Genomic DNA, 26,514 nt, shown 5'->3' on the forward strand with positions numbered 1-26,514 from the left:
CGTTCGTAGCAACTGCTACAAAGGAAATCCAAATGGGTTCCTCGAAAGAAAAGCCTCGCAGTTGAAGAAAAATTCGTCCTGCTCCGGGAAGCGAACCCGGGACCACCGCCTTTCCGGGGCGGCCGCTCTACAACGTGAGCTAACCAGGCGGCTAGCAGGTGCTAGCACGAAGTCGACTTTGTCAACAACTCGAAGCAAAGGCAAGAGTTTCACTAAAACACGTTGGCGGGCTAGTTGGTTAGAATCCATGGTAGAGTGTATAAGCGCGACTGAACGAGGACGTAGAAACAGATACACAGACACAGCGCTTCACTTTCAATTATAGATATATAGATTTTATTTTCACAGGCATCGATAAATATATACCGTGCGAGCGGAAACAAACGTAACAGAAAAAAAGATGAACATTAAGTGGTGCATTTCGATGAACCGTACACGTGTGCAAGGCATGGGGAAAACATGTACGGCAATGGTTACAAAGGTAATCTGAGGAACCGTATCTCCTTTTCAGATAGCGACACCGAAGGCTTGCTTATGTACTTTTGCTCTAATTTTGCAATCTTGTAGGCCTCCACAACCTCCCTCGTCATCCTGCTATGAGTCTTATACAGAATGGAAGTACTTTAAAACATGGGCTTGCAGGGACAATGTCGGCAGTGAATACCCAAATGACGCGAGATTATCCTAGTGACCTTATATCGATGCTCTTTTAATCCCTCATTGATGCATCAGCCGGTTTGACCAACATACGTTCTTCCGCATGAAAGTGTCTGTATATCTGTTTCTTTCTACGTCCTCCCCGTTCAGTCGCGCTTATACACTCTACCAAGAGTTTGACGTAATAGTTGTGCGGAAACCCGCAAGGTGGCGAGAAGTAATTAATGAAGGCAAAATCAGACATCCATCCGTTCGTAGCAATTGCTAAAAAGGAAACCGATACGGGTTCCTCGAAAGAAAAGACTCACAGTTGAAGAAAAATTCGTCCTTGTCCGCGACTTGAACCCGGAACCACCAGCTTTCCGGGGCAGCCGCTCTACCATCTGAGCTAACCAGGCGGCTAGCGGATTGTAGGGCGAAGTCGAATTTGTGAGCAACTTAACGCAAAGGCAAGAGTTTGACGTAATAGCTCGGCGGAATCCCGCAAGGTGGAGAGAAGTAAATAATAAAGGGAAAATCAGACATCCACCCTTTCGTAGCAACGGGTGGTTTCGGGTGGTTCAACGGATAGTTCGTAGCTACGGGTGGAGCAACGGGTTTTCTCCAACTGCGAGGCTTTTCTTTCGAGGAAGCAGTATGGGCTTCCTTTGTGGCAATTGCTACGACTGTTTTAGATTTTCATTATTTCCACTAGCAATCAAAGAACGGAACAGCTTACCTTCACATATTATCCTCAGTCCATCCCTAGAAACCTTTTCACAATATTAGATTCACCTACATGCCTCGCAGACATGACTTGTCCACCTTATTTCATTGTGATTGGAGAGGGCGTCACGAAAAGGCAGCTACCAATTTTCCTCTGGTGGATAAGTCCGGGGTTGCCGTCCACGTGAAGCGGAGGCCAAAGACGCCGGGGGGCCATAAACGTCAAAACTCCCGGCATCGGCTTAACCCCCCCCCCCCCCCGCGTCCCCTTTTCCCCGGACAATAGTATGCCGCACACGATTAGGTGCGGGAGGGTCCAACCCTCTTGTGCTCTGGTCCGTGGTGTCGCAAAACGCCAAACGCCTCCTGATGCAGACGCCCATGCGGGCTAATTGGACGTACGAGCATACTCGCATAATTTTCTGATCGTAATTTTCAACAAAAGCTCAGCCCAATCATTGAATTTGGTTTTGTTAACGGGTGGACGAATAATGCTACACTGTAAATGTAATAGATGAGCCAGTCGACTGGAAGTCCAAAGACATGCGGGAAGCGGGGAAGTTCAGACGTGTTCTAGCCCAGCTACGCAACATGGGATTGCTTCAAGCTATTGCGTTAGTAGGAAAGGCACACATAGACTGCACCATTTCATTTCAGCCTGCATGCCTAGGCTTCGAAAAAAATACTTTCGCAGCGTCTGTCCTCTCGAGACCTTTCTCGTGACTGCACGCGTTGATACACCAACCTTCGATTGCCTGCATTGTTGTATTACCACTATCCTATAGTAAATGTATTTTGTTGATGTACACATTCGATGATGCAACATCTTAGTGCGGCGGAGTTCGTTTTCCACAAATCGGGCTGTATTGTTTTAGGAGTGTTCTCTAAATAAAGAAAAGCTTTTTTAATTACCTGTTGCAAGTAATTTTTGAGATACGCCTATCTTCCCGACGTCTATATAAAAGAAGATGTTGAGTGTGTGTATGAATAGTCAAGCAACGTAAACAGAGACACCTTTACAGACTCTGACAGTTCTTTACAAAGTTATGATAGCAAGAGCGGTGAAAATAAAGCCGGTTAGCCCATACACTTTCAGGAAACGCGCCACATCCCCGTAAGAGGAACCGTTTGCTCGGGGACTCCTATCGAACTACATGGGAAAGAAAAGAATGTGTTTCTTTTTCGGCAACCACTGCACCGAATTTGTTCAGATTTCTTACATTTAAAGAAAAGTTACAATCTGGTGACTGTATAGAAAGCAATTTTCTATTTAAGCCGTCATTTTTTATTAAAACATTGTTGAATATTGCGAAATGAATAAAAAAACTAATCTCTCAAGTGTAAAACAGCGCAACTCTAGAGTGGAAAAGAAAACACTTATGCATTTTGGAAACTGCATTTATTATATTACGAAAATAACACAATATCGATATAGTATACTAGTAGATTGTAGATAGGAAATTTGCAAAAGCCTTAGAGAGTTTGGAATAATTTACGTGAACTCTGAATAGGTACACCAAATTCAGCCGATTTAGATGCTCTAGCAAATGCAGTTTACAGAATTGCGACACATTTTTTTAGGCGGAGTATGACGGATTTGCAAACTTTGAGCTTCTTTCTTTTTTTGAAGCATACCACTTTACATCAATTTTTGTAAAATGGATGTTGGACTTTAGATCAATACATCGCTCAACATCCTCAGCGTGCTAAAAAACTAGAACTTAACTTTCTATCTCAAATGGAACAAGTTTCATTAAAATCACAGTAGGGTCATCTCAGAGGAGTATTTCTGCATTTCACACATATTTCAACAAGCGGTGTCCAACTTGAGCCAGAGCTGAAGCTTCCTCTTAAACATGAGCTGAAGGAACATAAATCACAGTTTCGGACCTGAAGACATTGTTGCTAAGAAATATCGTCTATACGGAAGATGAGCCGCAGCATGAAAATGTATTATGAGAACACCAAATCAGGTGCTGCCTTGCGAGCAGCCATATCAGGACCAAGTAACGTGTAGATTAGTGACACCGCAAATATGTTGATATTCGGGGTTCCACCATAGTTTCCACTGAGTTGTGGTTGTTGAATGTCGCTAACATGTGCAGAATAACCCATCCGACGTGCACACTAGCTGTTCTTTCTATTGGACGTGTCTTCAAGTCTGAAGCGATCTTCAGCTGATAACTCAGTGGCTTTTACATTATATTTCTTAAAATTTCGTCGTTGTATTTACTAATCTACTTATTCATTTGAATACTTACCAGCATAAAGATTTCACTGTAGAACACATTGTAAGAACACTCACAGGTTCAACAGTAAAAGAGTTTCACGTCCATGAGGTTTAGCATAGCGGCCGTGTGTTGAAAATCACACGTTCAGATAAACTTTTATACAAAAAACAGCTTCAATAGACTGCATTGGTGGTCGCCACAATTTTCTATTAAGAGTGTCACACAAAAAATGATCATTTAGCGCTTTCAACCAGAAAGAGAATTGCAGCAGATTTGGCTTTCGTGCGTCGCGCATTCTCAAGCGACGATTCTTAAAACAGCGCGACGTGTTAAACCAGCGATAGAGGTTTTTAGCTAATTTCATGTACGGTTAGCCTTCATTCAAGTAACTGCCATCTTCATGCGGGAAATGGACATCGCTTTAAGGCATGTGTCTGTTTTACAAGTGAAGGGTCACAATTTTCAATCGAAGTGTTACGACGACAAGATGAATTCTTTATGCTACACATTAGGAAATGCGGCGGACATCAGAAAATATTGCTAGTGACGGACCATTTAGGTCTCTGCAGGTCGTTCTTGCTGCTCCAGCGCTATGAACATACAGGCTCTGAAGATTTGTGTAGCAGCCAGAGCAGCCAAAGTAAGTGTCGAAAACTTTATTCAAATGCAAACGTCTCGCTACCACGCACGTTGTGTCGCCCAAGAGCACTCAACAGCGAGGCGCTAAGGCCTGCGTACAAATATGTTCAGCGAAACTTACGGCACCATTTCGCAATCACGCCTTTTAGATGCAGCAGCCGTTCCGAAGCAGAAGGTGTATTTCACGACGTTGCCTGACCACCTTGCCATTGTGCTCGATGAGGAGTCATTTCCATGTGGCGTAGCATCTCAGATGCCCAACCTTATTGCTTTGCGTTTCCCCTCTTATCTTGCGTTGCACATTGCCCCGATGACTGTCCATCCTCGCTCCCGTTTAGACGTGCCCTGACCCCTGTTGCGCAAAGCGCAGAAAAGCACGTCTCACTTTATTACTCCTTCCTTCACTGGAGTCCTTCAAGGGAGTTATTGTCAAGGTTAGGGCGCGGCATCCGACCAAGTTTAAAACGCGTAGAACGTATGGATGAGCTTTCGCTTTGGTCCGTTACGGAGACGTGAGGAACAGCGAAATGAGCGAAATTCTTGAGACCTTTTATTAATTGTTCTTACCACGTGCCCACGATTTCAAGGAAGGATTTTTCGTATATAAGGGCTCCAGAACTCAGCACAGTCAGCAGTTGGCTCACCATCATCTCTAAAGCAATCATGGTAAGCTACTTTGTCCTGAAGTTTTCTGTGTAGCAAATACAGCTTGAAATGACTAATTCAGATGCGAGTTTCTTTGTGACGAAATATTCTAGCATGACGCCACAAAAATGATGAACACGGTGGCAAATTTACTGAATTACTGATATCATTTCAACCAACTATTATTTAATAGTCTATTCTAATATGTAACAAGAGCTTGTGAAATGTACTGAAAACAAGCAAATTTTAATGCTGCTTCAAAAGCCTACCTACCACCCATGAGGAAATTTGTCCGTGCCTTATACAATGCAATACTTCCTGAAGTTTTAGAACTGTCATACTGAACACAAAACGGAATGTCAGAGATCTAGAAATAAGGATAACTGAAAGCACACTACATCAATTTCATTTAATGAGCGCGCTGACTTAAATGAACTCGACTAAGCATAGGCAATGATTCGGTACGTAAAGACAAGTCCATAACATCAGCGGTAATCTGGCTCGTATTTGACATATAGAGGTGCAAGTGAGGCTCAATGAAAACAGGCACACATGACTACGCAGATCCGTGCTTGCGTCCTCTTGGCTCTCGCCACCAGCGCTTTCGCTGGCTACGCCGGCTATGGCCTCGGCCACGGCCTTGGCTACGGCGGCTATGGTCTTGGCTACGGTCTTGGCTATGGTGGCTTGGGCTACGGTCTTGGCTACGGTGGCTTCGGCTATGGCCTTGGCTACACCGGCTACGCCCCAGCTGTGGCCCACGTCGCCCACGCTGTCCCAGCTGTTGCCACCGTCGCCCACGCTGCCCCAGCCGTCGCCACTTACGCCGCTGCTCCAGCTGTGACCAAGGTCGCCACCACTTACCACGCCCCAGCTGTCACCACCGTTGCTCACGCACCAGTCGCCAACGCCGTGGCTGCTCCAGTCGCTACCTACGCTGCTGCCCCAGCCATTGCCGCCTACCACGCCCCAGCTGTGACCACTGTGGCCCACGCCCCAGTCGCCACCGCTGTCGCTGCTCCAGTGGCCACCTACGCCGCTGCCTACCACGCCCCAGCTGTCGCGACCACCACCGTCCACCATGCTCCAGCTGTCGCCCCCGTTGCCCACGCTGCCCCAGCTGTCGCTGCCTACCACGCCGCCCCAGTCTACGGCTACGGTGTTGGCACCCTCAACTACGGTGTTGGCCACTACGGTTACGGCCATGGTCTCCTCGGCTATGGCCTGAACTACGGCTACGGCCTCGGCTCTCCCTTCCACTACGGTGCTCTTCTCCGCAAGAAGAAGTGTAAGTATACAACTCACTCTATATTTTAACGTGCAGTATATTTATTGAGTTCCACTATTGTAGAGATCTAAGTGTAGTAAAAGAAAAACTGCTCCCAATACAACACAGATATTATTTATCTCGTCCGTGCCTTCTAGGAACTATGATAAATTGAGCAATACTGAGTGCCGAGTGTTTTATTTTTGAAGATATTCGTCGCAGCACATCAGGAATGACGTAAGTTGCACTAGAATTACATAGAAAGTCCATTCTCCAAGAGAAACTTGAATTCGTTAGGTGAGGTTATGTAAACAGAAAATAAAGAAAAGTTTGTGAAATCCGGCTTTGTAGCTTTGATAGGTTACTGCATGGTGCAGTTCGCAGGTTACGGCTCGGTTCCTACGAATGATTTCGTCGTTGCAGTTTCTACTTGTTTCGTTTCTGTGTCATCATCATGCAAAGTAAAAGCTGATATCGCTCTAACGTTGCAAGCGTACAATGATTTGCTTATTGCCCTGTAAACGTAGGGCCGCATAGGTAATTCTCATTTTAGAATCCTTCGTAATCTGCCCGGTGTCTCATATTTTATTCTTTTCTTATTGCCCTTTTCAGAAACCCTTCAAGTCTAACTTATTCGAAGGATCAAAAGAAGAGAAATTACGAACACCCAGTCTTGTCTTGCTCCAAACGTGAGCAAAGACAGTTAAGATGGATAAATAAAATTGGTACGCACAGTAATCTGTCAGTGGCTCGTCGTCCTTCATTTGGGGTTTCGGTATGTCTTGCGATACAAAAGTTCGGAGCCCAGTTTGTTTTACGCATGCCCATTTTGTTGCTACTGGATGCATATCTGTAATCACGACGTTCTGCTTGTTATGCAACGCACCTGTGAACACGACAGTGGTGCCGAAAAAAATATTGGGCTCTGGCGCAGTACCGTTGTGCAAGAATAAACAATTGCAGCTCCACTTTGAGGTGAGTAATTTTTACAGAACGAGCTCATGTTCAGCTGTGAAAACGCTCACAACCTTGCGTAGTAAAGAAACGCGAAAAAAAATGCTTCTTTTTAAAACTTTGATTGTTATGGGGCAGTGTGATGCCTGGTTTGGGGATGACCGGAACAAGCAACTGTAGCAACTACCCAGTGACTATAGTTCGGCATTACGCTGGGTCTTAATGTGTGACGTGCTGCCCCGGACAGCGCATTCTCTATGGCCATGCGTTTGGCGTCCGGAGCTTTACACTTACTCTCCGGGAGAGCTGGTTCTCAGTGTGACAAAGGCCTTTCAGAAGTGTCATAAACCAAATAAACCTACATACGCTTTCAGCCTGACCTGAAGTACAAGTTTCTAGCTTAAAAGCGTACGTGCGTGCGTGCGCGCTTTTGTTCAGAATTTCAATATTCTTGCAATTTCCCACTTTACGGGCAGGTGACCACAAAAGAAACAGCCGAAGTACAGTATGTACAGCAAAAGAGGGACAGAACTGTTCATTGAAACCCAGACTGTTTAGCAGGCATGTATTCACCTATTTGCTATCCTGCAGGGAATATGGTATCTAGAGAAACAAACGCCCTAGAAACTTATGCTCCAGTATTAAGACCCATCAGCGGTCGGAGTCATGCCATTGTTCTGAAGAAAAAATGATCTCATGTAAGTACAGCCTGTGCGAGATGTTCAAACAAAAAGTTTTGTTCGTTGTTTTCTTACATGCTTTGGCGCACCCGCGTCTCCCTGAACTGAGACAAGCACCATGAACAAAAAAAAAACCCAAATATTTTCCTACACTACTTACTGCTCACTACGATGCGTACGAAAAGTAGTAAAGCATCCCCGTCACTACCGCTCCCCACCTTGTCGCAGAACAACTTTCATTTCTTAGTCATTTATTTTGTACGCCTCAATGTCAACTGCCAATAATCACGTGTCAGTTTCTACTTGCGTTTTATTTACATTCCCCGCTATGTTCTTAGTACCGAAGGGATGTACTGTTCGTTCCACTATTGTTGCGAGCCGGCGCGTTGACCATGGGCGTGTATTTCGGAACGCCGCAAGTGAAAGGTCAGCAGAATGCCTGATGGCCGGATATGCGCCTGACTGCTGCCACCAAAGGTAAAAACGAGGCATTGGCGCCCATATGCATGCATGCATGCACGCATGAGCGTAGAAGCAGGGTACCGCAGGGATTCCTGCATTAGTACAGCACGACTGGCTCTCGGAAAGGAGCAGCGAAGCCGGATAAAAACAATAAGTCACGTACCAACGTAGGCATCGTCTCCTGCTCTCACTAAAATATGACTCATTTTAATTACGCTATTGCTTTTCATTGTCTGGTGCTGGCTGCAACGTTCACTTATTTTCTTTTTGCTTTGATTTGGTCCAGCGTTTTTTTTTATTTTGCACACGTGTGCTCGTGCGTGTGCAGGCATGTGTATCTGCGTGTGTGTGCAAGTGCCTATGTGTATGTGCTTGTGCGTGTGCGCGCTTGCCCGCTGCCGCACAGCGTGATCGGATAAGGCTGTCCTGCCGCGGCTTCCTTGTTCCATTTCTCACCTCTGCGCTGTGTGCGTGTCTTTTCGCTTGTTGTTTAGTCTTACATTTTGTTTCGTAAGTGTGCTGATGTTCGCCCTTATGACTTGCCCAAAAGTGCAACAGGAAGTCAGTAACTTAGGAACGGAGCGAACATTATACTATCTGGCGCGATATTAAAAAATTGCCGACGATTAGGATACTCTCTAATGCGAAATTTTAGTGCCACTGTGTTTTGATGTTCGCAATATATTGGGGCAGAGGATGTGAGACCGAAAGTGCCGGTTCACTGGCAGTAGGCCAGTGCCGCCAGCACCTTATTATGCAAGATGGAAATTACGCAATATCAGGCAGTATGTGAATGCTGGCACGATGAGCGGTATCGGAGCCGGCTATGGAAGAATACGCCAACCGGGGCGCGAGCGATATATTCAGGCAATGAATTTGAGACCGAAATCACCACACTGGCTGGCAGTGGGCCAGTGCCATCAGTGGCTTTTCAGGGAGAGGGGGCCCAATGGAAACGCAAGCGTAATGAGCATCTTCGGAGCCAGCTGTGGAGTAAGACGACGGTCAACGCGCGTGCAATGGCGCAAACGCGTTCGCGCGGTTACGCTGACCGAGGACGACGCTCCACCCAGGATGGGGCGCCTATAGGCTGCGCTTTAAAAAGTCATGCATTTCAACACTTATCATGTGTTTTATATAGTATTACAAGCATATACGAGCTCGATTTCCGAGTCTTGTACGGGAACAGCTTTCTTTTAGGTTGTATTAATTCAAGCTGAAGACTCGTGTCCGTCTCCCTTGAATGAATGATAAGGGCTCAAACGCAGTGCGATAGAGCAAGTGGGAAAAACAAATAAATTTAACATTCCTATTTTTGCGTAAGCTTTCTGCGAAGTGTTCATAAATGTTTTTAAGAGTACGAAAACCTAATGCCTAATGACAAAACCAAACACCATAGTTGTATACATACGTAAAAGCGTCAAAAAGCACATCGACAAAGCCCTTCTGGAGTTGCGCACATTAAGTTGACTAATACAAAAATTAATGTACAGCCGCAGGCCTAGATCTAGTACACATATAATTACGAAGAATGTGTAAGGTAAAACGGTGTCGCGGTAACTCACTTGGTGAGAGAATCGCACGCTTAATGCAAAGACGTGAGTTCGTATCTCACCTGCGGTTATTTGCTTTTTCGTCCGCTTTATTTATTTATTTCAGAACTGCCTGTCTAGGTGCAGGCCTTACGCAGGTGTGGGTTACATTTTTTTTTATACATAAAACAGATACACAGTAAACACATATGAAGAGATACAGAAGCAAGTGTAAAGAATCGTAAGATTTCAAGCAACTCAGTTAAGGAGAACACTGCACCACCAAACTTACAAACAACCAATAACTGTACGGAGAGGCGCAAAGAATTGACACCAAGGCTCACGTACATCCCAGTTATGTGTTATGGAATCAAAAGTATATAAATAAGATGAAAACGTTGAGCATTCGACTACACCTGCGGGAAACGAATTGCAATCGGTTGTAGACATTGGGAAAAAGGAATATCGGAGCAAGTTGGTCTCACATGAAAGCTCAATTACTTTTTTAGTATGATAGGAGTGAGTGGGCCGTGTGTTTGCGGCGTTTAGATATGTATCCTTCGTAATACCTAATTTCCCATGATAAGGATGACAAAAAAGTGCAATTCTATCGCGGTATAGCCTAATTTCTAGTTTTTCAAGCTTAGCGAATTCTACGAGATCTGAAGGTAATGCATGAAATGTGTATTTTTTACAAAAAGTCAAACCTAACCGATTATTTCTGTAATTTTTTTCAATATTTATATGTTTCTTTCTCTGTATGGATCCCACAAATGTTTTGTACGCTACAAGCTTAATTTCTCGTGTACACTTACCCAAACACCTGTTTAAGTATCTCAGCTTTTCAATCGCCTTCTTTTGGAAATAGTCAAAGTCGTCGTTGCATCTAAGATGATAAGAAATGACGACTCCCTACTATGTATGCTTAGTTATAGTGGCAAGGGTTGATGATCAAAGCTCTGTGGGAGATTTATGGGCTACCTTCTTGCGAGTAATAGACATTGCTACAATTTTCTTTCTGGTAATAGTCATCTGCCAATCTGAACACAACGTATGTGTTCGGCTCACAGATGTGTTCAGTAAAAGATGGTCATTAGGTGACGTAACTTCGTGGCATATAATGCACTCAAAGGTAAAGCGCCGTATCTTGAGAGTAATGTTCTAAATAATGTCATTCATATACACGAGCAAAACGGAAGGGCCAGGAACGGATCCTTGCGGAATGACTGAAAGTACTGAAATGGCGCGCGAATTCACACCATTGATGGATACGGCTTGACATCTACATGAAAGGTAGGCTTTTACCTACGCTGGAAATGTGGTGGTTTTAGCGTTAGGTTTAGCATTCAATAATAGTTTACGATAGAAAGCACAGTAGAATGCCTTTTGAAAATCTAGAAATATAGTGTCAATCCGGTTATGCCTGGCTAGGTAGCCGCTATATCATGGAAAGCTCGACGCTCTAAGTTATTGTTGGATAACCATGGCGAAAACCATGCCTTAAGGAACGTATTCGACTTTCATTTTCAGGAAATGTACATATATGATTAAAAATTATTTGCTTTAATAGCTTTGCGCGTGTGCGTAGTACACAAATCGGTCTATATGATGACGCATCTGAAGCCTCGCTTGTTTAAGGAATTGGGGTAATTTTCGCGTATTTCGACTTGCTCGGAACTACCGCATTAGACAGAGATTTCTCAAATAATAAACCTAAATATTTCACGCGAAAACCCCTATACGCGTTATAAATAGACTAGTTATGCCATCTATGCCTTGCGATTTCTTCACGTCAAATTTTAGCAACAGCGCAAGTGTGCGTTCTTCTGGGATGCATGAAAAATGTATAGCTTCTGCGTTATCAAACTTCTGAAACTGTGCTGTGCAATCTCAATATACAGAAAACGCAGAACCAGAATAAATATTCAGTGCTACGAGGATTACTGTGTTATGTATCACAGGGATACCACTAACAGAAAGAGTAGGGGCAGATTCCTTTTTTGGCGAAATGTGTCACTTAAACTTATCTGGTGACTGTATCTTACCTGCAAATCTTATGCAAAACCTTTCTGGATGCACATTCAACAAAATATGCATCCGATTCATACAATGACGTAAAGGTAGAAATTGAAACATCTAGAGCGTTCAATATATCGTCGTCACTAGAACGCAAGAACACGGAAACAACGCATTCTTTTTTTTGCCAGCCTCAATCGAAAATTTGTTTCCAGATTTAGGTACAGCAGTTCATGGTCAGAGATTCCTTTCAATATATTAACATTCGATTCGCGGTGAAGTATACCGTAGGATAAAAAAAACGAAAATTGACTGGCGCTCATCTTGTGTTCGTACAGGTGCTTTTATTTGCTGTGTTAAGGCATGTGACCAAACATTGTCTATAAGCGGTTCAACGGAACTCGGAAGTGCTTCAGGAAAATCCCTGTCACGGTTCATTTATGGAACATTGAGTAACCAGTTGGCACAAGGTAAGAAGTGCGGTTCTTGCATAAGAATTTGTTGAACAATTTGAAAAATGTGCTGCCAGGACTTGGGAAGGGGGGTTGGGAGCGATAAAATTTGAGCATTACAAAGCTGAATCCATCAAAATGAATTTTCACCAAAACTCATTCCACTTGAATGCATAATGTCACCGCACAAACGACAACGGACGAAGAAGGAAACACACTGGACAAGCGCGGTCCAGTGTGTTTCCTTCTTCATCCATTGTCGTTTGCATGGTTACATTATGCATTCAAACATTGACCCCCAACTAGCCCACCTTTTTCAGGTATTCATTCCACGTCGACAATACCTGCTAGTCCTGTAACGCATAACGACCCTAGGTACAAAATAGCGACGCCGCAGTGGCGGGAGTCCCTGTCCTTGAGGTAATGCGATAGCCATGCGGTCCGACCTCCGAGTCACTTAGGTAGCCATGCAGATAAGTTCCTGCAATAACTATTACATGAGATTGATTGGCAATAACTATATTTCCTAAATCGGGTGTTGAATATACTTCGGGCGTTCAGATTAAGACATCGGAAAGTGTTTTCCCAGCCTTAGGTTCCTTTTGTCCCCCTCCTATCCACGCGACGCTGACGGTCCAGCATCTGCTTGCTTTCGCGATGATGATTGCTGGGTACTCGTATCTTCCTCGTTCTGTCCCATTCATACAATTGAGTGCAAATTTTTGCTTTATCATACACCACTTTTACCTTTGTGACACCTCTCCTGGTGTCAACCATGCTATGCCAAAGACACTTCCGAACTTCTCGAGTGGCGACCGAGAAATATTGGAAGACCGAGACGCTCCCTGCCTTTAATTGGTAGCAGTTCCCCAGGACAGAAACTTTTTCATGATGGCCAAACAGTTTTAATAATATAGGGAGTGGTTTGTAAGTATGCTGTCTCACAATTCTATAAATACGGACAAAGGAGGACACCTTCACTCCTAGCGTATCTAGAAATAAGCTATCGATCACTGGCCGTGCAAGCAATTCTGGCGTTTCTCCAGCAAGCTGCGAAACGTCGAACACAAGAAAATTGTTCCGTCTGCTCTGATCCTCAAGCTCATTCAATTTCTTGTCCAAGTTTTGCACAGTTTTGTTCCAATTTCACAATTTTGACCTTGAGGCCAATGATCCTTCGCCATATTTAGCTTATTCTCCAGCGTATTTTTTTGTGCATTGCTATTTGTGCATCAAGAAGTCCATGCAGCACATTTTCCGTTTGCGGCCGCCCTCCATTGGATTCCCCATTATCACAGGGCATTAAAAGACACAGCTTTCACGTACCAGAACAAAAGAAGAAAGCGACGTAGGCACGTCAGCCGGATTAGTTGTCGGTCACTAGATTTCATTGACAATCAGTTATTGCTCACCTGAGTGAAAATAGGACAACGCCCCCACCGATCGACATCTGAGCCGTTGATCGGTGCGGACGGTGTTCTAGTAGTGTCTGTTCACTCAGAGGAAGACCATATAATTTCCTCAATGTGTTGGGCAGAGATTGCCTTGTGCTTAAAATTGACGACAGTGGCACAGTAAGTGTTTAATGTTCTCCTCACATCCGCAAACATCACATGCATGACTATCAGCCACTCCAATTAGTGCTCAGTGGGCTTTCGTGAAGGCCACTCCAAGCCACAATCGACACAGAAGAGACGCTTCGCACCGGTACAGTCCAGCCGGAGGAGTTCTTGCGAAACAGCTGTGATCCCTTCAACGGTGGCTACAAAACAGGCGTCGCGCGGGCCCCATAAGTGTTGTCGTTGTTGTTGCCTGTCACACGTGTGGCTCCTACCAATGACGGGGGTTGGCCAAGAAATGGGCGGATTATTCCAAATAATATGGAGCATAATTTCCTAATATCTATCGAATTAGCATTGAATAGCGTAGAATTACCTGCTAAAATAAAATAAGGAAGATCATATGGAATTAGTAATAATTAATTTAAAAGTAAAAAAAAACATTAGCAGGGCATTCGTTTAGATTCTGTAAGGAATCTTTCGACAGTGAAGCAAGAATTCCTGTGGCTGAATCCCATAGTGGACGCCCCGAACGATAGAATAGCAAGTTCCGTCAAGACCAGGCCTATTCTTCGAAAAGGTATTTCCAACAATATTTTTCTTGCCACAGTAAAGCAGCGACAAGGTAGAAGAATGTGCTGTATCGTCTCCTCCTCATTACAAGATGAACAGAGGGGGGAAGGAACCGAACCCGGCATGTGTAAGTAGAAATTCAGGGAGGGAATGCGGCAACGTAATTTCGTGATAGAGACCTTAAGCATATTTGTGTAACGGAATTCGTTACGCCACGGAAATGTCAGATGCTTATAATCTGGAGAAGCAGTCAGATCTGGGTTTGATAGGGCTAATCGCATCCGAAATCTTGCCGCCATCATCTGTGCTGTCACTGGTAGAATAGAAAGAACAGGACCGGAAAGTGATATTTTTGCCAGTGAATCAGTAGTTTCAATAAAAACAAACCTTTATGATCAGGCACCCAGAGGCCGAAGAGATGTACTGCGTGTTCCCACCTGCTTCAACCAGGGGGTGCCAATTGGGCAAGTTTATTACTCCTTCCTGTGTAACATTCGTGCGTGATGGTTCATGTGCATAATGGCACTTTAACGTTTCGCGGCATTTCGTGGGCGCTACATTTGCTTGTTTTTCCTCTCGGATACGGACGTTTGGCACGGTAACAGTCCATGGCCTTCACCAGCAAAGACGTATTTAGCGTGATACGCGGACAGTCACAGGCTCGTCAAAAGTGTGAATACTGTGACCACTGCACCAGCGTCCATGGGAGGGTACTTGACCCTGGTAAGTGCTTTTCGTTCAATATGCGTTCGCCTGCTGCGCTAGCTTTTCGAATGTACGCAGTGTTTAGAGGCAATACAGAGTTTTAGATTAGGGGACGCAAACCGCTTGTGTACGCTAGAACTAGGGGTCATGGTACTGCGCATGTGCAGACCCCTACATCTTGGTCGGCGCGTGCGCAGTACCGTCGCCTCTAGTTCTTGTGTACGCAAGCTGCTTGCGTCCGCTAATCTAAAACTCTCCAATATTTGGTTGCGGGTGATGTTCCATTCGCGCCTAAGCGGTGACTTTGCCAAGCGCGGATTCTTGCCGTGCGCCAGAGGTGCTGTTTTAATGAAGAGGTGCGCTGACTCGTTGCACTGTTTTAAACCGGCAGCTATTTAGCGACCCGACCTTCTCTATAAACCCTTAAAGGATCGTTAGTGCGAATGTGATTGCGTCTGTTTTTGAAGCGCTTGAATACTATTCAAAACAGACAACATCGACGGTGTCCCATCCGGGGTAATGACGGCGGAGTCGTGATGAGAATTCTATTTCAGCCTAACGGTGTAGCACAATGGAAGCTTGAGAAACTTGAGCTTCTCGTTATCCTCTGGCTGCTGTCTTTTCTTTTTTTTTTTGCCCGTGACAGCGTGTGTTCGCCCCAATGCCAGGCCACAAATCCACGTGCTCGAAACTTCGCTCATGTTGGTAATAAACTGCACACGTACAAATTGGTTCCACGATAGCAAGTATCTCAAGCAGTGGTTACTAGGACGTTTACAATGCTTGCAGAATATTATTATATTGCAATGCTCAGTTCAATTTTCATGTTTAGAAAAAAGTGTGATAACTTTTGCCCACAAAGGTATTTCTCAACGCCATTTTTAACTTTTTACTGCTGAGTCGATCATTTTTCATTATGTACACCTGCGGACCCACCCAGGGTACCAGCTGACCTCGGTCCGCCATGCCTGGGGCCAGTTTATGTAAATAAAGCCATGAGTGGGTATGCCGCGATGTGTACGTAAAAACATTTAGTTACTTTATTAGCGAAATAATTAGTTTAAAAATCAACATGCATTTACTACTAGCCAAGCGGACTTGCTTGTTCTTTTCTTGTAGCTGTGCATTGAGGTGGAAGTGAGGTTTAAACATCGTTGACCTGTAAAAAAAAGTGACCAGTGCTCTAAAGGTGTTTTTCGGAAACCGAGGCCATGAATTCTCACTTCTGGGCGTCATGAACAACTTACAACGCACAGTCAGGCATCCTCTGATAAACGAGGTATGTGCATTAGCCAAAAAAGCATCATTCAGGACTTTTGCAAATGAAGCTCCAAAAGGAGTGAAACGAAGTTTAATATTAACCTCACGTGGAGTAACAGTAGCGAAATGAAACTGTTGTAGTTACCAAGGCTTAACCTGTACAGAACGAGGCAGCCTTGTTCTGCACACTGCATAGTTAATAGCGCCATTTTACTGATTTTCTTCGTTTACAGGTGCCTCATGATGGTGTGCTCTGTACCATTTGAACTATGAGCCTTGTGTTGTTTCCATCAACTTTCGCACACATTTTCTAGGTGCCGCTGCCCTCTAGAGAGCGTCAACTGGCGGCCCCCCACATGTACAGTAGCCCAGAAGGAATATGCATTTTTGGTGGTAGTCAGGCCGAAGTTATTCAAGTTTCTACTGTTGGTCTGGAGCGTGCCCTCATACTGCGCCTCTCAGTAAGCGTTCGTGTTGCTTTCACCCAAAAAGATCACGTAGTCGTGACGCCTGCGGCAGAAAGGAGGTTCCCCATCGGCCGCCAAGGTATGCGAATGGAGGCGCTCGCTAACACTCCCAGGGTCAGTTCTAGTTGTCACACATAAATACCCAAGCAAGTGGATGGGAAGACGGCGCCGCGATAGAGTAATTGGTAGAGCATCGCACGCGTAACGCGAGAGACGTGGGATCGTTCCACGCCTGCGGCAAGTTGTTTTTTCATCCATTTTCATTTCCTTTATTTTTAATTTCTTTAGTTCAATTAGTAAGTACAAGTAATTTTCCCTGTGTTTTCCTGGATGTCTATGTTTGTTGGCTTCTTGTGATATGATTGATAAATATTGGGCCCCTCGGTTAATCCCCTTCCTTCTCGTTCATTATAAAGGTTCAATGTTAGAAGCCAAATATTGGAAGGATATATACCAATCCTATAGATTACAGATCTGTGCGTATACTTCTAATAAAAGTTACAAACCTGTAGGTTACTAAGCCTTTAAAATATAGCTATACTAGGATTTGAAAACGAGCACCTTTAGTTTATATGGGTCACCTGGCTTAGAGTGATAATTCAAAGGCAGCGCTGCGGCTGTGAGTGGCTGCCTGCCTGTAGAGCTCTGCGTGGCCTTTCCAGATCTAGTCGCCGCGCCACGTCTCCGGTCGCAGCTTTTCGGTTGGACAAAGAATGACCGCACAGAGACGGTCGGTTTCCATGACGACGCTACACCCCTTTGGTGAGGTTGCATGGCCTGTACGAGCTAAAGAACTTCCTTCAAGGGTATGGGAGGCTGTGGAGCCTGATGGAGCCACGACTACTGCATATCGTCTTCTTTCTTGGATGTCGTCATTTCCTGTCTTCCTAGAACTTCTATTGACAAGTCTCGCGGTGCCTAATTCTGAACATCACTACAATGAAATGACCTGGATAACGTAGCGTTCCGTACATCGCGCGTGAATTCCCGTGCGCCACCTTCGGGCAAGCATTACCTGAGCGTCCTTAACAAGTCGAGATCACGCTTGCTCCATAGTTAGCCGACGGCCAGGCGCAAACGGCCTCGTCACTCACTAGTCTCTGCTAAGGGATGGAAAGTCGCATTCTGGGCAGTTCGTTTTCGGTTTGATAGTTGAAATTGCCCCTCATTATTATGTTGCTGAAGATAGCGGTGTTTCAGATCTCTAGATGCGGTTATGAGCTCCTAGATTCATGAATCGCTTGCCTTTTCAGTCAGCCCTTTCGTTACCATGCAGAAATCGATCATTTTCACCGAAACCTTTTTGTACTAGCTGTTAAACATTTTTTGTTGAAGTTACTCTGCTAACAACGTCAGACGCCATCTGAAACGAGCACTGAACTTGAAATATTTGCCATATTTGATAATTTATTGCAGACTGGAGAGTCTCGAAAAATAAAAGCTCAACTAGAGGTGTCGTCGAAGCTAGTCCCCAATTCCCCTAACACTTCCTCAATCAAACTATGCAAAATTTGCGCTTTGGTTGACTCGGCAACATAATTTTTGTAACAGCAGCAGTGAATACACAGAAGCATCTGTCAGGCAGCCCACGTTTTCCGATCTGAGGTATAGGCTGCTTTAACGATGTCTCAAACAATGGTAGACGCTCATCAGTGCACGTCAACCTATAATCGTGTTCGGCTACTATCAAATGGAACATTATTTTTCTCACTGTGAGTTCCTTTTAACCGTCAGCGTTTCGACAGCGTACGCACAAATTAGACAGTTTTGGTACTGCGCCATGACGATACGTACACAGCAGGCAAGTGCTTTTGCGGAACGCAGGAGCGCGTGTCGCGTTACGAAATGCCTACTTACGTAAGCGGGTGAGCATTAGACGCCGGAAGCCTAGGAGCGCATTGGCCGCGTCCGCCAGAACGTCGAACCGTCGGTCGAACAAAACGCTGTTGATCTCTCTAACGTGATATAACGTGCGGGCGCGTTCCCACTTCGCCGATCTAAATTTAGACCTTTAAGAGACTCTACGTTTCGTACGGATGAAATACACGAATCATATCGAGAAAAATAAAAACCGAGTACTTGCTTTCTGAGGCTGGCACGGTCATTTGCGACGAACTGCGCCAAAAGCAGGTCGAGCCTTTAGCACAAGCAGCACACACTGAACACTTTCTCAAAAACAAAGTTTCTATTTTTTTCCTATGCATTCCCACTGTGCAAGATCTGGGAATGGCTTCTGCGCGTTCACTTCCCGCAGGAAAGTCAAATCGTAGGCCGTTGCAAACTACAGCCTTGCGCTGGTCGCCTTTTACGATGCCATTTTGGGAAACTCTTTTGTCTCGCGCTCTACCGAACAAACGGGAACAACGAGAGCAGCACGCAAGGCTCCCAACGTACGCACGCAATAATCGGATAGTTGCGTACGCAGCGGCCGCGTACGCATTACATACCCTTCATGTTGCGTTCTCCAAATGCGCACCTTGCAGAACGTAGCGATCTTACGTACGTTTTAGACAATACTAAAACTGTCTAATAATACGAGCAACCCTTCTCGTCCTGTGGGGGTTTTCATCCGCACGAGAGCACGCAGTCGATTTGAGACCGACCTTTGAATGAAGCTTGTCCAGCAGTCTAATCTCCTAGATTATACAAACCGCCTGTGCAGGTGTTCTTATTCATTACTGTAAATATTTTAATCGCTCCACATTACCATATAGCACTATACCGAAACCGAACAAAGCAGGTGTAGCCTCCAGCGCCAGCACAACGCATACTAGACCACCCTGCTCGATTAGAAAATGAGAACGACCGCTATAATCAAGTATGACTATGGTACTGCATGCTCCCTGACCTGACAAAGATTGCTTCGAGGGCTTAAAGAATTGAGTAAAAGATGAACCAGGCACCTGCTGCAACGAGAGAAAAAAAATTCTGGTTATACAATATGAAGTTAGCCGTTTTCACATTTACGAAGGTGCTGATTTTCTGCATAGTATGGGCGTCACTATGGCTCGTATTGTCGCCACCAAATCTTTATAAAACTTCTTTTCGCGCGATCCGACTGCAAAAGTTGGGAACTAGGAGCCAGGAACCTATATTTTTCATATATATTTTTTGTTACTAGTACTTATACTATAATATAAAATTATTACGTTCATTCGTGCTCCTTGAGGTGCTTCTTTGAAGCTTCAAATAAAAATTGTCAAAAATAATATGAGGCATTAGTACAGTTTTATATCAGTTAAAAAAAACACGGGTGTTCTGGCTATAATTTTACAAATCGCCGTATACGTTGATACAGCAACCTCTTGAGCGTCGTGACATGATCATGTCCTATAGTACGCAGCGTTGCAACCGATATGCCTTGGGAAGACCTTCCTTTGTCAGGCCGAAATTGACGACGGCGAGGCATGTCCGGTTATCGGCGACGGTGACGGCGGAGTGGAGCACACTGATATTGCGCATCAAAAGGACATCAGGAACAGGTGTGGCTACGTAATCTCCATCGGGTACAGGAAAAGACGATAGCAAATCGACGAAAGTGAAGGCTTTAGGCGGCAGGCGGACGAGGGCGGACTCAAGGTATTGGGCAGTTCGGCACGAATACGCGCCAGTAGACGAAGTTCGAGGCAAGGGGTACCAGCAGAACAGTCGATCAAAGCTGAGTGCGCCGTACGAAAGTAGAGTCCGAGGATTAGGTCATGGGGAGAATTGGTCAGCACTGTAGAAAGAACAGGAACGTGGCGGTAGGCGATGCTTATCCAGGAAGTACCCATTCCAGTGACGTCAACAGCGCTGACATCAACCACGTGTACAGCTCATGTAGTAACAGGCGTGAGGACCATCCTCAATCGACGACGTAGGTTATAACTCATTATGAATACCTGGGCTCCCGTATCTATGAACACCGGTAAAGGGACACCGTCGACGTGAACATCAAGTAAGTTCTGGTTCGTTGGGAGCGTTAATGGAGGAGTTCTACATGACAAATATAATGCAGCACTACCCGCAGGAGCTGCATGGTCTAGTTTTCTGTCCGGGAGGGTTCATAATTGGTCGGCAACGAATAGCGGCGTGGCTGGGGCGACGGGGACTGACGGCGCTGAGGTGACGGCGAGCGAGCAGGACGACTGTCATCGACGGATACGTCAGAGGTAGGATCCATACGGTGAGGCGAGTAACGGCGTGGGTCGGCATATGGGTGAGGAGACGGTGAAAAGGGGCTCGAATACGGTGACGTCCAGGAAGTACGGCAGTGGCGAGCGTCGTGGCCAATGCGGAGGTAACGGAAGCAAACGGGCTTGTCGTCCGGAATTCTCCACTCGAAAGGGTTGCGGTATCGGGCGGGGGAATACAGATCGCTGTGAGGCGTAGCTGTTGGCACCCGTTGGGCGTCAGGTTGGGAGACGGAGCAAGCAGCAGGAAAAACCTACTGCAGGTATGAAAACTCTTGCCGCACAACTGCCTGATGAGAGAGATCGCTGGGGCTGGTTGGTCAATGGTGGGGTCAAGTGGGCGTGGATAGAAGTGCGCAGGACCTGTAGCCTCGAGCTCGCGGCAAACAATACCTGTGACGTACTCACTTAAGGATAGTGAAGCGGTAAAGTCGACGTAAGACGTCGTCGTAGCTGTGTTAGAGAGGTGGGAGAACTGTGGAACGACGTTGCGGCTTTTCGCGAGCTCAAAGCTGCGGCAGTCCTTGACAATGACTTCCAAGGTGGACACATTGTTCAAGACCAACAAGTTGAACGCGACGACCGCGGCTCCTTTTAGTACGTGGCTGACTTTGTCAATATCGGCCATTTTCTCGTTGACTTTCCGGCAAAGAGCGAGCATTCCTTGTATGTACGAGACCTACAATTTGGTAGAAGACTGAACTCGGGTAGCACGCTCTTTTCTAGCAGCCAGCTGCGAACCAGTGGCATTTCCAAAAAGGTCGCTGAGCTTCTCCTTGAAGGCATCCCAGCTAGGGTAGACTGCGGGTAGAGCGATGGTGCGTGCCGCCCTGCCACCCTACGTATGGCGTTAAATCTGCGACAGATTTTCGCTTCATTGATATAATTGCTGTTCAAATATCGACTTCTCCTAACAGCATCGGGCAGTAACCTACCATTAAACAGGAATCGACGACTGCCTCTTGCCCATCATTACTTAGAAAGTAAAAAAAAGGAGAACGTGATCAAAAAAGCTTCAGCACAACAGCAAAATACGTTTAGCTCATACCTATTATTTCTGAATGTACACTGGTCAGAAATAAATACGAACGCAAAGAGCCATACAGAACAATTTTAATATCTATTTATCCTATAGTAACGATTCGTTCATCCCTCCTTCGTAGAAACGCCATTTTGGACAACTCCTACAGCTGCGCAGCTACATTTCCCAATAAAAGAAGGGGTATTGGAGGCTACAAGGCATAAGCGACTGCAGTACAAGGGGTGCTCGCTGAAACGCAGATGCAGCTTCCCGTGGTTGCCCACCGCTCGAGCGATCTGTGTGAGGACAACTTCTCTTCGTGACTGCTGTCTTGTGATATCCTTAAAGGCCATGGAAATATGGGGAAGTGCAAGCTTATGCTCCATAACGGGACGTGTCGATCTCCGAGCAAGCTTACCGCGTCAAAATGATTGATTAGTTTCAGTTTATTGCACCTGAGAAAGTTAACATATTTGATTTTACATGCGCAGTGACGTTTGAGAGCGAATATATTGAAAATAATTATTCCCGTTAATACGAAGTCAAACAAGAAAAAGAAATACTGCAGTTACGTATAGTTAAAACACAGCGTGTTGTTGATGTCAACGAACTGTGCATATGAGAGCCAAGAAATCGCAACAATTATTGTCACATAACTAAACCGTGGGATCGTCATGCCGAAAGAAGAAAGGAGTGTGAGTATGATCTGGCTCTCTGCAACCTACATGATTTCTTTGGAAATAAAGCAAATTAATTTCAAAGTCAGGTGCCTGAAAATAATATCGAGTTCCGGCGCATATGAGTTTTCCTCCATGAATTTCTTTCAATTTATTTTTGTTAACAAAGTTATGTAAAACGCGTAGTTTCGATCAACCACTACGAAGCTCCCTGTGTACGCGGTGGCCAGGTTCCCCTCAAGCTGCAGCATGCTGTTTTTTTTGCGTAGATAGACGTACGTTTGTTACAGAATATATTCAAGTCATTCAGTTCAATCGGTCGTAATGTGTGAAGCGAAGATTTACCAGAACGGTGTGCATTATTCCTATGCAACGAACGCCACTACGTGTAGTTCCGTCTGATGTTGTCGGAAATCGAAAGTCCAGCTTTTATGCAAGAATTTTTCTTTATTGCGCACAACGGAGATCAGCTTACTGGCACTACTGTGTCACCTAGATGACAACTTTGCCTTTCACACTAATTTGTCAGTCAGCATGCCAGTGTTAAATTCGGTGACCCAGCTATCATGCACGAAGCTTATAAAAGAAACACGGCATATTCTACGCGAATCACCACGAAGTGCATGTTGTTAAGTGACTTGTTAGAAAAACGCCAGTAATGTCTGGTCACCGACGTGATCTGCGAAACAAACGCCATGAGCTAACTATTTAATTGCTCTTCCAATTTCCAAGAAGCCAATTAGTGGCCGTAAAGGGGCGTAAGGGGCGTAAGGGGCGTAGCGGTGAAGTGTACATAGGAGGGCACACATCTCATGTCCACTTTTTTCCCGCAAATAGAGAAGGTCCACGAATATGAGACTTGGGCCCGCACAACAGAGCGCGTGCAATAGCAGCAACATAAAAAAAATTAAGATCATGGCGCGAGGCAGCTGTTCGTGCATTACAGTGCCGAGTGTCTACGATAGCAGCACGCGTGTTCTTTGCAGGAAGCCTGAACGGCTCCCGGCAATTATTGCGCATCAAGGTCAACGAGATGCGCTGCCCTGAACAACTCGTTGAGTGCCATTGGGGCCCTGGACAGAGGCCTCCATCGAACCCAGGAATCCTGCACTTCCAGGGACGCTGCTAAAACATCGTTCTCTATTTTCTCACGGAGACTGTTTGATTAGTCTTCTATTCCTAGCGCAGGGCCTTACAGCCACGTGGTGTTCGCCATATTTAGCAGACTTTTTCTATTTGGGGGAAATAGTAAGCATCTGTGTGTAGCGTACTTAACACACGTAAATTAGACGTCTCTTACAATCCGCAACGATCCACTAATTACACTTTCAAATTGCATTTTCACATTTGAACGGCCACCAAAAGCGTACATAATTACTCTTTGGTCGCTACTGATTGTCAATTACCATAAATTGCTGCAGTTTCTCAAAAGTATTGCGGCAAGATGCGCTTGCCCCTACGCACTTAGAATAATCAATATCTTCTCTTTTTTTTCTTTGGATCTTCGCGCTTGATAGCTGACCCGCCCTACGTAGGTCCATTGGTTGTTACGCATGCTTACATTCATCGCACATATAACTTCGTATGTGTCCCCACAAATATATTGACCACTATTACGCAACGCGTGGTACACCACGCATCACTTTATTTCCCCTTCCTTTACTCGAATCCTTCCGGACAGTAATTCTCGTGATGAGGGCACGGCATTCATTCCAGTTCAAAGCGCGTAGAACGCAGCACTGCACCTTCGCATTGGTCTGTCACGGTGTCGTGCGGAACCCCAAAGCGAGTGAAACTCTCGGCCTCATTTGTTGATGTTGTAGTTGACCATACCACGTGTCCACGGCTTCAGGCAAGAATATTTCCTATATAAAGGCTCCAGAACCCAGCTATTTCAGCTATTTTAGCAGTTGGCTCAGCAGCAGCTCTAAAGTCACTATGGTAAGCAGCATTTTCTCAAGTTTTCTCTGTAGGTAATCAGTACTGGGCAATTTCGATACAACTGTTACTCACGAAATATTTTTGCATGACCCCACATTATTGCCGAGCACGTTAGTAGACTTACTTAACTCACAATATGAATACACGCAGTTCAAATATATGAACAGTCAATTTGATTATGTAACAGGCGCTAGTGAAGTGTACGGTAGAAACGACGAAGTTCAATGATCCTAGAAAGGCCAGAGAAAATTTCTGAGCGTTTTATACCAGCGCCAACACTCAATGATGTTTAAGAGCGTCCATACTGCTAATATAATTAAACATCAGAGAATCCGAGAAAGGACGTACTGAGGACACGCTATCTCCTGTTCATTTAGAAAAAACTTCCGCATAATGAGCTCCATCAAATATAAATAATCCTTCGGTGCCTAAATACCAGTCCACAATATTGGCATTTATTTGGTTCATCTTCAACATTTAAAAGTTGCATGAAAGACCGCTAAGAATGGATACTTATGGCTGCGCAGATCCGTGCTTGCGTCCTTTTGGCTCTCGCCACCAACGCTTTCGCTGGCTACGCCGGCTACGGCCACGGCTATGGCCTCGGCTACGGCGGCTACGGTCTTGGCTACGGTCTTGGCTACGGCGGCTTGGGCTACGGTGGCTTCGGCTATGGCCTTGGCTACGGCGCCTACGCCCCAGCTGTGGCCCACGTCGCCCACGCTGCCCCAGCTGTCGCCACTTACGTCACTGCTCCAGCTGTGAGCAAGGTCGCCACCACCTACCACGCCCCAGCTGTGACCACTGTGGCCCCCGCCCCAGTGGCCACCTACGCCGCTGCCTACCACGCCCCAGCTGTGGCCACCGTCGCTCACGCCCCACTCGCCACCTATGCCGCTGCCCCAGCTGTTGCCACCACCACCGTCCACCATGCCCCAGCTGTCGCCACCGTTGCTCACGCTGTCCCAGCTCTCGCTGCCTACCACGCTGCCCCAGTCTACGGCTATGGCGTTGGCACCCTCGGCTACGGCGCTGGCCACTACGGTTACGGCCACGGTCTCCTCGGCTATGGCCTGAACTACGGCTACGGTCTTGGCTCTCCCTACCATTACGGTGCTCTGCTCCGCAAGAAGAAGTGTAAGTATACGTCTCCGTATATGTTTTGACATGTAGCTTATTTCAATGCCACAATTGAACATGTGCATGCATGTCAAAAAGAAAGTGACCCTGCGACAACAGAGAAGTTACTCATCATTTTATCACGCCTTACAGTGACTAAAAGAAATCGCACAGTACCGAAAGTGTTGTATTTTGTTTGTAACGCTACCCCTCCAGCTCAGCGGAGCCCTATGGCATTCAGAAACTCCGTCCTAAAAAAGAAAGATGGAGTCAATAGGTTAGGTTAGGTTAGGTTCCATGCGAACATTATGTGTAATAATAGGTTAGGCCCAGTTCCATGCGAACATTATGTGTGATTTTCCGCCAACTAATTCACCATGTCATGTGCTTTTAGGTCCATTCATTTCGGTTTATGCGATTTATTCATATTGCTGTAACATTTGAGGCAAAGACTAATTTGCTCACTCTCCTGTAGACGTGGAGGCTTATAGAGGTCTTCTCTACATTCGGGTCGTTCATACTGCGGCCGGTATCTAACATGATACACTTTTCTGTTTCCCCTTTTCAGAAACCAATCAACTCTATTTATTTGAAGGAGGAAAAGAAGGCAAATCGTAAACACCCACTTCGGTGTCGCTCCAGGCATCAGCTAAGACTGTTAAAATGGATGAATAAAATTGGTCCGCCCTACAATATATGGATGACTCCCCTCTCTTTCGTTTCAGATTTTGCTGTGTCTTACGAACCAAATCTGCAGTACCCTTGTGCTTTTACGTATGC

General features: G+C 45.5%; 3 protein-coding genes across 23 annotated transcripts in view; 2 read left to right on the plus strand and 1 right to left on the minus strand.

Annotated features, from left to right (window-relative positions):
• Positions 1–26,514, minus strand: part of LOC135909148 (uncharacterized) — a 758,332-nt gene that overhangs the window by 295,540 nt on the left and 436,278 nt on the right. The window lies entirely within an intron of this gene.
• Positions 5,430–6,870, plus strand: LOC135909183 (cuticle protein 16.5-like). Its single transcript, XM_065441009.1, has 2 exons — positions 5,430–6,165; positions 6,757–6,870. Coding segments are annotated over exons 1-2 (738 nt in total). The 3' UTR covers positions 6,759–6,870.
• Positions 14,995–26,422, plus strand: LOC135909160 (cuticle protein 65-like). The gene is made up of 3 exons (XM_065440992.2): positions 14,995–15,095; positions 25,143–25,752; positions 26,303–26,422. Coding segments are annotated over exons 1-3 (633 nt in total). The 5' UTR covers positions 14,995–15,074; the 3' UTR covers positions 26,305–26,422.

The sequence above is a fragment of the Dermacentor albipictus genome, chromosome 4 (assembly GCF_038994185.2).
Source record: "Dermacentor albipictus isolate Rhodes 1998 colony chromosome 4, USDA_Dalb.pri_finalv2, whole genome shotgun sequence".
Lineage (NCBI taxonomy): Eukaryota > Metazoa > Arthropoda > Arachnida > Ixodida > Ixodidae > Dermacentor > Dermacentor albipictus.

Bases quoted from the DNA above. Each gene is read 5' to 3' on its own strand.
- LOC135909183 (XM_065441009.1), top strand. From the start codon at position 5,430: ATGACTACGCAGATCCGTGCTTGCGTCCTCTTGGCTCTCGCCACCAGC.
- LOC135909160 (XM_065440992.2), top strand. From the start codon at position 15,075: ATGGGAGGGTACTTGACCCTG. The intron at 15,096-25,142 runs GTAAGTGCTTTT...ATGGCTGCGCAG, and splicing joins TGGGAGGGTACTTGACCCTG to ATCCGTGCTTGCGTCCTTTT.